This window comes from Meles meles, chromosome 2 (genome assembly GCF_922984935.1).
Source record: "Meles meles chromosome 2, mMelMel3.1 paternal haplotype, whole genome shotgun sequence".
Lineage (NCBI taxonomy): Eukaryota > Metazoa > Chordata > Mammalia > Carnivora > Mustelidae > Meles > Meles meles.
This window is the reverse complement of record NC_060067.1, coordinates 111375366-111388674: the sequence shown is the minus strand read 5'-3', so window position 1 is coordinate 111388674 and position 13309 is coordinate 111375366. Positions and strand designations below refer to the sequence as shown.

At 33.3% G+C, this 13309-nt stretch overlaps 1 protein-coding gene and 1 non-coding gene across 2 annotated transcripts in view; one reads left to right on the top strand and one right to left on the bottom strand.

Moving 5' to 3' along the window:
• STPG2 (sperm tail PG-rich repeat containing 2) overlaps positions 1-13309 on the bottom strand; it is a 638369-nt gene that overhangs the window by 465256 nt on the left and 159804 nt on the right. The window contains exons 8-9 of the mRNA XM_045997411.1: positions 11093-11252; positions 3251-3411 (exon numbers count right to left, since the gene is read on the bottom strand). Coding sequence (XP_045853367.1) covers positions 3251-3411; positions 11093-11252 — 321 coding nt within the window. The remainder of the gene's footprint in view (positions 1-3250; positions 3412-11092; positions 11253-13309) is intronic.
• On the top strand, positions 1138-1242 carry LOC123937818. The gene has a single exon (XR_006817602.1). It is a non-coding gene; the product is annotated as a U6 spliceosomal RNA (small nuclear RNA).

The window sequence follows — 13309 nt, the reverse complement described above, 5'->3', positions numbered from 1 at the left end:
TATATGAAACAATATGGTTCCTGTACACACAAATGTATCAGTAATCACACTAAATATAAATGGATTAATACTGCAACACAGTTTATCAGACTGGATTTTTAAAACTTAGGCATGTTTATTGTATCTTTCACTCTTGATTACAGTTTATCAAATTTTACATAAACTAAAAGAGTGTGGGTTAAACCTATGGGTAATTTTTCATTATCAACAATAATAACAGAAGTTATTAAGTTTTTACTATGTACCATAAGCTATTTAAAGTATTTAACATGTATTGACTCATTTGGTGTTCACAATAATGCTTCAAAGTATGTACTATTATGATCTCCACCTAACCAAGGTACAAAGAGTTTAAATAACTTGCACAAGGTCAGTGACAGAGCAAGAAAATATACTCAAGTACTCTGACATCAGAGATCAATTCTCATAATCACTATGCTATGCTGTCTCATTATCTTCAGTGGAGAATAAAGATTATAATGAGGGCTTTGTAAAAATAGCTTGCAAGTTATGATTCTAATAATTCTTTTAAATTTAAATGTCTGGTTACTTAGAATAATGAACTTCTAGTACATATTAAACAAAATACAACAAAATGTACTAAAAACCACTAACGTTCATGATGCATTTCAAATATACTTGTATCATCACTTAAAATGGTTAAGATGGGGGCGCCTGGGTGGCTCAGTGGGTTAAAGCCTCTGCCTTCAGCTCAGGTCATGATCTCAAGGTCCTGGGATCGAGCCCCACATTGGGCTCTCTGCTCAGCGGGGAGCCTGCTTCCCTTCCTCTCTCTCTGCCTGCCTCTCTGCCTGCTTGTGATCTCTGTCTGTCAAATAAATAAAATCTTTAAAAAAAAAAATGGTTAAGATGGTAAATTTAGTGTTATGCTTTTTTACTACATTAGAATATATATACAAATAAAATAAAATTTTGTAAGAATTCATAAAGATCTCATTGTGAAATTTTAATATTTGTTTAAATAAGGAAAACCTTTATTTATTCCATTTTTCTTTTATGCCTACAAATCTTGAGCAACTCCCAGGGATTACAGATAATGATTTACAGCTGTTCTTTCATTACAATGAGATCTATTTCAGCTATATCTGAAGTTTTTAACTAATTTAAAGCACTAGAGTGATAACTTTGGCAGCACATATGCTAAAACTGGAACAACACAGAGAAGATTAGCACCCTGTGCAAAAATGACTTCAAAATTTAACTTCATTGCACAAGGGTATTCTTACAGTACCACCATAAACATCTTAGGATTCAATTTCCTATAAACCATGTGTGTTCCATCTTTGGGTTGAAAATAATTTTCTCTGATAGGAAGGATAAATCCAATTCAGTATTTCAGTGGCTCTACTACCCTCATTTCATCTACCCCTCCCCTACAGAGTTCTTTTTAGCTACTTTTTTTTTTTTTTGGCCAAACAAAAATTATACAAACTAATTTTAATTTTCTCTAGTATTTTTTACAATAAGTTGTCCTTCACTTTAAGCATCCTGGAGTACAGTTCTATGCTTCTCTTTCATATTCATTTATTCACTTACAATTTCCTGAGTGTCTACAATAGGACAGATACTATATTTCCACTGTTTGGTACATGTTCTTTTATGATTTGATAGCTATGTTCAAATTTCCCCAATGTTTAACTTCTATTTGTATTCTGCCTATAAAATATCTATCTGCTCTATCTATATTTTTTACCCTTACTGTTAGCTACTTTTACTTTTCCATATGTATATTCTTCAAACTTTCTCAAATTCTTTAGGAGTGAGAAAGAATAAATAATAAATATATACACATATATTTCAATGTTCTTTTAAAAATGTCTTCTAAAAAGTTTAACATGTAGCAAAACTTCATTGTCAAAATTTTACTCATGATTTTATCTTCCTGTCAACCCTTTTAGGCTAGTTTTATTGTTAGAGTCTCTGATCTTAAGAACATTTCTTATTTTCTGCTGATCATTTTGAAATAGGGATTATCTAAGTTCCTTGTATATATCTAATAATGTCCATAATTTCCTCTTTGACAATTCTAAACTGTAAGATAACATGATCACTATTTACAAAAGATTCTTCCCTTCTATTTCATTAGTTCTCTTTATTTAGTCAAAATTAAGCTAGGACATGAGTTCCTTCCTTACCTTTCTCTACCTTTTGTGAAAGTAAATTATCAGTAAATCAAAAACATGTATAACATTCTGCTTTCAATAAACTGAGAAATCCAACAAAATATTTTACTATCTACTCATGTAATTATCATCTTTGATACTCTATTTTGAGATGCAGAAGTCCAGGAAAACAAAAAAATATATGAAAGATCAACCACTTGGAGAAAAGATATAAACTGTCACTCACAGGTGGCATAATTGTGCTTAAGGAAATTTTTTTAAAACTAATTATAAATTAGTAGAATTAACCATTTAATTTAGCAAGAAGTATGGATTATTGATAAAGTAAATCTTTAATAAAGACTATTATATTTCTTCATACCAATAGCAGAAAGCTAAACAATGAAACATTTAAAAGTTACCATTAGAACTAAAAAACATGAAATACTAAATACCAAGGAATAAATATAATAAAGATGGGTAAGACTTCTACACAAAAACTATAAAACCACAAAAATCACTTAAAGGGATCCTAAATTAACCTCAGAAAATAGTGGAGTAATTGTATTCTATTTTTTTTTAGTGGAGTAATTTTTAAAGAAGGTAAATATTTAAAGAAATACATATGAGATCCTCAAAGAAATAAACAAGATTCATCTTTTGAAAAGAAATTACAAACATAGTTATGAACCAAAGTAATGTTTATTCTTATGCCATAAATTACCACATACAAATAATTGCAATAATAGTATGGCTTGGAGCGCCTGGGTGGCTCAGTCAGTTAAGTATATGACTCTTAGTTTCACCTCAGGTCCTGACCTCAGCATCATGTGACTGAGCCCCATGTTGGGTTCCGCACTCAGTGCAGAGTCTGCTTGTCCCTCTCCCTGTGCTCCTTCCTGTGACCCACCGCCTCTCTCTGGGTGTCTCTCTCAAATAAATAAGTAAAATCTTTAAAAATAATAATAATAATAATAGTATGGCTTAAACTAATGAGGTATATATGTCACATGTGATTTTTTAAGCCCTAAGTCTTGGTATTAAATATAAAGAATACTATATTAATACTAGTTGAATTTAAATTTATTTATTTAAATTAATATGAATTTAATATTATATTAAATTACCTGATAATCAGCAGGACCAGGAGCAGTAAAAGCTTCTTCCTGAACCAGGAAGAGAGTCCGAGGAACAGAAGACCCAAATGCACTTTTCTTTTGTTTCATCAAGCAGGTATTGGTACAGTTGTTGATTATAGTATTGTTTAGGATATTATAAAACCCAGGACCTACAGCCAAGAGGAATATCATAGGTAAGAATAAAGATGCTTTTAATTTTTTTAAACTGAGTAACCTTAAATTAAGTAATTTTTTTAGAAAGAACTCTCATATTTTGCTGGCAGGAACATAAAATGGTATATGACATTTGGAGAAACAATTTGTCAAATTCTTATGAAGTTAAATATATACTTAGAATATGACCCAGAAATTCTACTCCTAGGTATTTTCCCCAAGAAAAATGAAAACAAGCGAAATAAGTCAATCGGAGAAAGACAACTATCATATGATCTCCCCGATACGAGGAAGTGGAGATGCAACATGGGGGGTTTGGGGGGTAGGAAAAGAATAAATGAAACAAGATGAGATCAGGAGGGAGACAAACCATAAGAGACTCTTAATCTCACAAAACAAACTGAGGGTTGCCGGGGAGGGGGGGAGGAGAGGAGTAAGGAGAGGGTGGTGGGGTTATGGACACTGGGGAGGGAATGTGCTATGGCGAGTACTGTGAAGTGTGTAAACCTGGCGATTCACAGACCTGTACCCCTGGGGCTAATAATACATTATATGTTAATAAAAAAGAAAAAAAATATTTATTTATTTATTTATTTATTAAAAAAAGGAAAATGAAAACAATCCAAATGTCCATCAGCTGGTGAATTTAAAAAAAAAGTGCTATACCCAAGCAATAGAATACTACTACTCAGCAATAAATAGGAAATATAAATGCAATAATAGGGCTCAACCTCAAAAACATGATACCAAGTAGAAGAAGATAGACAAACTCCTGAATAACATATGATCCCATTTATATGAAATTCCAGAAAATGCAACATCATAGTGACAGAGACAGTAGCCTGGAATGGGTGGAAAGTAAATGCAGAGGCAAACGAGAAAGCATCTTTTAAATGATGGAAATTGCCAAAATTTAATTGTAGTGGTGGTTATCTGACTACATATATTTATCAAAACTCACCAAACTATACACTTAAAATGAATTATTTTTTGTGTAAATTATACGTCAATAAAGGAGAGAGAGAGAGAGAGAGAAAGAAAGAAAGACAGAAAGACAGACAGGCAGGCAGGCAGAAAAAAAGAAAGAGCAGTAGGAAGGAAGGAAGGCCGGCCAGCAAGCACAGTTACTTTATTTTTGCCTTTTCCTTTCAGGACATATTTATAACCTGGAATATTTTCTACAGTGGCAATCTGAATTAATAACAGTTTTTTCATTCAAAATCATAAAAACTTTCTATGCCATTGAAAAAAGTTTTATCAAAACATTAAAATATTTGAAACAAATATTTACATTTTTGTATCTTTGTATATTTGTATATATGTTTTACAATTCAGTAATATTAAAAAATCAGTTTCAGTGACCAGCAATATCCATAAAATGCAATATATACTTGAAAGAACACTTAATTTAGTTGTACTCATGTTATCAACTAATTCTACTAAATTAGCTCTACATCTAAAGAATTATAAAACATAACTTCAATCTCATTTGTTTTTCTGGGCTGCAAGTTCCTTGTCTGAAGATACAGAAATTGACTGTATCAGTGTTACTCAAAATGTGGTCTGTGGGCTGTTGCTTGTCCAAGAACAATCCACAAGAAAAGGAGCTTATAATTAAATGTAAATTGATTATTTCACTAAGCATTTTGTAGCTAATCTTTCTCCATAAAGGAAGGATTGTGTCGATTTACATTTTGGTACAATCTTCTTTCTCATTGTAGCCAGGAAACAAACAGTTGACAAATGGGCACTCTGGTATGAGGCTAAAGGTACTTTAGGTGCTTTCTGGATTAAAAGTGATCAAATCATCATACGTAATCAAATAGAAGGTTTTTCCCAAAGAAGCTACCCATAAACTCTTCCCAATTTTCAAATATTCCAGTTCTAATATATATTTCTCAAAAATCTCTACCAAAAATTATCTTATGCCAACTCTCAGAAACCTAAATGCTAATGTCTTTTTTCTGCAATCTTCAAACATTCCTCCACTGGTAATGTTTAGAAGAGAAGGTAAATAGAAAGTGTAAATGAAAACTATTTGGACCGCTATTTAAGGTATTTAAAAGACAAGTATCTGAGATCTGTCTCTTCAGCAGGAGAAGACAACAGAAGGCATTACAGCTTAAGTGTTTAAATATGCGGCCTCACTCAAAGTATATACATCACAAGTAGTACCTTGTTAAGCATCTGATGTGAAAAGCCATCCTAATCATGTAATTCACTCACATTAGAGGTTTTTCACATTCATTTTTCTAGTCAGCAACTATAGAAATGCCCAGGAACCCCAGAACTAGAGAGTTTAAGTCACCTTCTAAAAGTAACCTATAAGTATGTTCTAGAACTGATTGACGGGCCCAATTTATTACTGTATACTAATATCTACACAGAAAAAAAAACTGAAGTTCCATTAGGCCATTCTCACTAATTCTTAAATTATGTAAGATTCAGGATTAGAATGGAAGGGTCATCATAATTTAACTGTATCCTTTACAAATAAACTAACCTTTAGGGAATTTACAATGCTTTATTCATAATACAGTGGACCACAAAACTGAAAACAAGACCCAATCCTAAGGCAGCTGGACCAGTCAATAAGCTCATATTTAGACATACTTTGGATTTTAGATTCATGAATTTCAGATTCATATTTAGAAATATTTTAGATTTCAGATTCATAGGCTCAGCTGGTGTAGTGTCAGCCACCTACACATGACCTCTTTAGAACTGCAGTCTTAGAATTCTCAGACTGCACAGAGGCTCAGGACTCCAAGACCAGCTGTTTCAACAGACCCAGTTATATACTGTAAAGCTCATGATTTTGCTGAAGAAGTGCTAAAATATCACTTCCACTGCATGTTATTGGTCAGAAAAGACACCAGACTAACCAAGATTGGAATGGAGAAAAACAAGACTCAACTTCTCAATGGCATGAGTAGTAAATAATTTTGTACCAGTAGAGACATACCATAACAAAATTTATAGCAATGGTTTGAGATCAGGCAATGGGTCAGAAGCTGGAACAACTCAAGACTTAAGAGAAAGGGACATGTCAGGACAGTTAGTGATGGCTTAAGGGACAGGAAGAAAATGTTATTGGAGGCTAGAGAAAAGACAACTTGAATAATGTAATGGCAGAGATTTTAACAAAACTAATGCTTGAGATAATGAAGAAAATATTTAACAAATAAGTAGTTTCTAGCTAAGGAAATTTCCAGGTTGAATATCCAAAGGGCCAGCTAGTTGTTTTTAACCATGTGTGAGAAGGTATGGAAAGAAAAAGATGAGTGCAAACTGTTGTTTTCAAGGAGAATTTATAAGAAATGAAAGAAACCAAAATTTGTGGGTTTGAAAGTAAAATTCTTTTTTATCCCATCTCTACAATAGCAAAAAGCTCTCAAGAAATGGCCTGAGATCAAAGACCAAATCCAGGGTATGACTGTAAGACCCTTTGTTGAGACCTCAGAAAGATTTAAGATGGTATGTCATAGAATTTTTCAGTTAAAGGAAAGGCTTCTAAGAATTTTAAGGTCATATGTAATAGACCCTCTTGGCTAAAATAATAATGTTCAGAAGAATCTAAGAGTATCAAAACACAGCAGCACCAAAGGTGACCCAAATTAGACAAGGGTTTTCCCATGAAGTGTATGTGAATGTGGCTTTTGTCCAGTGTATTTGATTCTAAGTCAATATAATAAGATACCTACAAAGTTTTTAAAAGGGAATTATACAAACTTGGAAAGAAAGAGACAACAACACTGCAAATGAAAAGTGGCTGTAGATCTCTCATTTTCTATAGGAGAAAGCTCCAACTACAAACACAGGCTACTTCTTTGAGATTTTTTTTCTTGCTTCTTGAGGTAAGCCTTTATTGCTAAATACATCCCTTAGGACCACTTTTGCTATATTCCAAAGGTTTTGGACCCCTGTGTTTTCATTTTCATTTGTTTCCATGTCTTTTTTTTTTACTTCTTTGATTTCTTGGTTGACCCATTCAATGTTTAGTAGCATGTTGTTTAATCTCTGTGTATTTGTGGTCTTTCCAAATTTTTCTTGTGGTTGACTTCTAGTTTCATAGTGTTGTGGTCAGAAAATGATTTCAATCGTTTTGTATTTGTTGAGGCCTGTTTTGTGACTTAATATGTGATCTATTCTGGAGAACCTTCCATGTACACTTGGAAACAATATGTATTCTGCTGTTTTAGGATAGAATGTTCTTAATATATCACCATCTGGTCACCATCTGGTCCAGAGTAGCATTCACAGTCACTGTGTCCTTGTTAGTTTCTATTTAGATGACCCATCCATTGATGTCAGTGCAGTGTAAAAGTCCCCTACTATTATTATGTTATTGTCAATTAGTTCCTTTATGTTTTTTATCATTTTATATATTTGGGTGCTCCTATGTTGGGTGCATAAATATTTACAATTATAATACCTTGTTGTATCAACCCCTTTATGGTTATATAATGCCCTTCTCTGTCTCTTTCTAAAGTCTTTATTTTAAAGTCTAGTTTGGGGGCACCTGAGTGGCACATTCAGTTAAGCAACCAACTCCTGGTTTTGGCTTAAGTCATGAGCTCAGGGTCGTGAGATCGAGCCCCATCTTGGGCTTTACAATCAGCATGGAATCTCCTTGAGTTTTTCTCTCTCCCTCTCCCTTTGCTCCTCCTTCCCATGCATGCTCTTGCATTCTCTCTCTCTCAAATGAATAAATGAATATTTAAAATAAATAAATAAAAGAAAGTATAGTTTATCCGACACAAATATTGCTACTCTGGCTTCTTTTTGACATCCATTTGCATGATAGATATTTCTCCAACCCCTCACTTTCAATCTGCAGGTGTCTTTGTTCTAAAATGAGTTTTTTGTAGGCAGCATATAGATAGGTCTTGTTTGTTTATTGATTCTGACACCCTGTGGCTTTGACTGGAGCATTTAGTCCATTTATAGTCACAAAGTAATTATTGGTAGATTTGTATTTATTGACATTTTATTACCTATTTAGTCATTGTTTCTGGATATTTTCCCTGATCCTTTCTTATGTTTATCACTTTTGGTTTTCCCTTTGCACTCAAAGGGTTCCCTTTAATATTTCTTGGTGTAGTGGCCATGAACTCCTTTAGTTTTTGTTTGTTTGGCAAACTCTTTATCTCTCCTATTATGAATGATAGCCTTGCTGGATAAAGTACTATTGGCTGCAAATTTTTCATATTTAGCAATTTGAATATATCATGCCACTTCCTTCTGGCTTTACAATGTTCTGTTGAGAAATCTCCAGCTAGCCTTAAAGGTCTTCTTCCCTTGTAAATTAAGAATGTCCTTTGTCTTGCTGCTCTTAATATTGTTTATCACTATATTTTGCAAGTGTAATTACAACATGTCTTGGTGTGGACCTGCTTTTGTTGATTTTGATGGGAGTTCTCCATGCCTCCTGGATCTGGATATCTGTTTCCTTTCTCAGATTAGGAAAATTTTCTGCTATTATTTCCTAAAATAAATTTTCTACTCCCTTTTCTCTCTCTTCTTATTCTTCTGGGACTTCTGTAATACAAATGTTATTACATCTGTTGGAGTCACGAACTCCCTAAGCCTACTCTCATGTCCCATAATTCTTACTCTCCTTTTTGTTCAGCTTCATTATTTCCCATTATTTTGTCTTCTAAGTCACTAATTCATTCCTCTGATTCTTCTGGCCTGCTGTTAATTGCATCAAGCCCATGTCCAGTCTCGTTTTTTGTATTCTTCATCTCTGATTGATTCTTTCTTAACTCTTATCTCTGTGGTAAGTGTCTCCCTGTCTTCTATTCTTTTCTCAAGCCTTGTGAGTATCATTAGGATTGTTCCTTTAAATTCTCCATCAGGCATGTTACTTGTATCTGTTTTTGCTTAGATCTCTGACCATGGCATTATCTTGTTCTTTCATTTGGAATAAATTCTTCTGTCTTAGAATTTTGTCTAAGTCTCTGCCTTCTTCTCTGTTAGAAAATACAGTTAAGTTGACTGCTCCTGAGAGAAATAGCATAATGAAAAACAGGTCATGTAGTGCTCAGGGTGTACCACTTCATGAAATGTCTCCAGTTGTGTTGCGTGCACTCTGCTATTGTATTTTGGCTGCTCTAAACTTCAGGCCAGTTGACTATAGAGGCTCTCCTTGCTTGCTGTGTTTAGTGTTTGGTCCCTGGACTGAATGTGGTGAGTTTTTAACTAGGTGCACTCTGGGCTTCTTGTGAAATGAAGCAACTCTGAATGAACACCAATTCTGCCAGAACTGAAGCCCTGCAAAACTCTCTGATCAGGAGATATGGTATGAACAGGGGTTTCTGGGGCAAGGGACCTGATCTTCTGGGACTGTGACAATCTTGACTGAGAAGGGAAGTCCTGCCAGAACACAGTGGGTGGAACTTGGTGTAAGCAAGTTAGGCAGCCAGAAACATAGCCTATTTCTTACAGAAAAGGAAGGATGATTCAAAACATGGAATCAAGAGCCCAAAAGGTAGAACAAAGGACCTTGGAAAATCATTCCCAGGGAGCCCAACTGGGCCTTAATCAAGGAAACTACAAAATGTGCCTGGTTAGATTTCATAGTTGTTATAGAATTATGACTATTTAGGCCCTTTAGTTTTCTCTTTTCTGAATAGGAGCATGTAGTATGAATATCCTGCAATTCTCCCATTTCTGTGTTTTGGGATGTGTGAGGCAGATAATGTGTGTCTTTAGTTCATAGCTTATCTAACAGATAAAAGTCATACTCAAGAAGCTTCTCTAAAGTATCACACCCCCAAATTCTGACCTATACCAATACAGGTCTTAGGTAACAAAATCCTGGACTTCAAGATCACACCATAATTACATGTGACTTTGGAGGCCTGGAGAAAACATGTAGGACAACTGTAAATGTTTTGTGGGCAGAGGGTAGTCTATAGTAAATTAAAGATGGCCAAAAATTCTTTGTTACCCATGTCATTAAGAGATAAAGTGTTATGCTCTTCTGTTCAATATGTAGTGCCCTTAGTAACCTGATTAACAAATGGAATGTGGGATTTCTGACATTAGAAAATAAGGCTTGTAGCATCCTGCCATGTCCTGTAGAGTCCTGAGCTACCAAATTAAAAGATCAGCTACTCTGGGGCACCAATGCTGAAGCTATGCATGCACACTGAATGACAGCCTTATCTAAGCTCTGCCTTCCAGCCATCCCACAAAATAATAAGATACAAAAGAAAACCCTGTGTTTTTATGCCATTGATATTGTTATGCAGCAACACATAACTACATGTTAACATTTATATAAGTTATTTTTGTGCTAGATTCTTAGTTCTATATACTAAAATATCCAGTGAGAACACTAGAATGTGTTAGGTTATCCCCAAAATAAAATTTTAACAAAAGTGCATTTCATAAGTTAAAATACTGGCAGTGACCACATAGTTGATAAATAAGTTCACTCATAAAGAGAAATTAGGAAAATAATAGAAAATTACCAATAAGATGTGACATGTTAAATTGAAATCTTTTTTTAAATTATACATTATTTTTAATGAATCTGTGTTTAGTGTATAGCCAATACTTTAAAAACATGACTTAAAATAACAATACAAACCACAGAACAAAAAATATGTACTTTTGGTAATCCGCCTTGAATATTAAGTTATAAAACTACATGGATTAATTACTAACCTGGCATTTCCTCTGTCCTGGAGTCCTGTGTGAATCGAGCAGCACTCTGACCAAATGGAGTACTTTTCAGCGCTGGTGTTTTCTTCAAGGAATTGAAAACAGTTCGAGATTCATTATATGTGCCAGGAGCTGGAGTGATTGATTTGATAGGTACAAATCTCTGGTAAAGAACAGAAAAATATGCCAATGAAAAAGGTACTATCTAGTACATTTTGGTATTTCATGAGTTAAAAGCTGCCTTCTTAGTTAATATAACATATGGAGATTAATTTATTTCGTAATGGAGAGAAAAATACAGATGAATTAAGATCTTATACCTATCAAAACATAAAATAACTTTTAGTAAAATCATATATATATTAAAACAGTAATGCATTATGTACTTTACCACGCGAAATAGACATTTAGAAGGAAATTATCTCAAGATGAGATTCTAGATGATAATGTATGGACAATTTTCACATTTAAATTATTCTGTAAGTTAAGATAATAAATAAAAAACCTATATGATCTAACATGGTTTCTTTTTTAATTTTTTTAATTTTATTTTTTCAGCGTTCCATAATTCACTGTTTATGCACCAAACCCAGTGCTCCATGCAATATATGCCCTCCCTAATACCCACCACCAGGCTCACCCATGGTTTCTTTTATGTAATAAAATTAACACAAATTGACAAAGTTCCTTGATATGTATATTCAATCAATTCAACAATATCATTAAATATCTTAGGAAAAAATCTTAGATTCAAGAGATATATAAATCTGGTTTAGCTTATAATATTCAACTTATAAACTTATAATAAATTATAAACTTGTAATATTTAACTTAATGTTAAACATACATATAATAACTCATGAAGTGTAGCATTACATTTTTCTAGCTTTTTATTTGGAATTAATTTCAAATTTACAGAAAAAATTACATGAATAAAAATAATTAAGAAAATATGTATAATATTTACCCAAATTCACCCATTGTTAACATTATGCCATTTGTTTTTTTCATTTGCCCACACTCTGTTTCTTTCTCATTCTTTCAGTATATCCATTCCTTCCTCTCTGTGTCTCCCTGTGTATGTCTTGACACACACACACACATACACAAAAACATGCAGCATATATAGAGAACCATTTAATGAAAAGTTACATATTTCATGGCCCTTTACTAATACTTTGGTATGTGTTTACTAAAAATATGTATTTTTTAACATATCTGAAGCACAGTTATCAACTTCAGTAAATGTATTAATGATATATTTTTATCTAATCAACTATTCATATTCCAAAGTTGTCAGTTGATCTAATTATGCCTCTGTTGCATTTTTCCCCTTCAAGTATATAAATTAGACTCGGTTCAGATATTGCTTTTAGCCTCCTTTAATACAGGAACATTTCTACAACCTTCCTTTGTGTTCTGGGACTTTGGAAGAATATAGCACCCCACTTTTGTATCATAAAGCCTTCATTCATTAGTTGGGACTTCTCTCACGATTATATTCAGGTTATGCATTTCTGAGCAGCATACTAAATAGGTGATGTAGCTTTCTTCCTCAAAGTATCATTATCTAGGGGTACATGATGTTCTTGAACCTCAGTGGTCATTTTAATTTTATAAAATTGAATATTCCCTCTACATTTATCAGTAAACACTCAACATTCTACTGCAAACGAGAGCCCTCTTCCCCCTCATTATTCATTTCATCATTTATCTAATTTATCCAGTTATTTATGTATTTATAGTCCATATGGAAATACTAATACCAGTTTTAACTATTTATAATTAATACCTGTGTTTCTTTTTACCAGTAGGGAGCCCTTTAAGTTGGTTCATATGTCCCTATGATATGCCGTCATCTTTTTTGTTGTTTGTTCAGGTTCATCTTCCACCTACTTTGCCCAGTCCCTGCTTCTTAGATTATTTGGCAAGCTGGGATACATATCTATATATCTATACTACCTACACCTATATCTATACACATACATACATATATGTGTATATATGTGTGTGTGTGTGTGTGTATATATATGTATGTGTATATATATATATATATATATATATATATATGGAGTCATGAGTTCACATCAAACCTTCATTTCAAATCTAGACCTTTTTCACCTCCCCCAAGCCATATTTGTATGTACCTTCTTCCAAGTGAAAATGCTGATTCACAATATTGACTTTTAGCTCAGTGCTATATATCTAAAATAGTTTCAT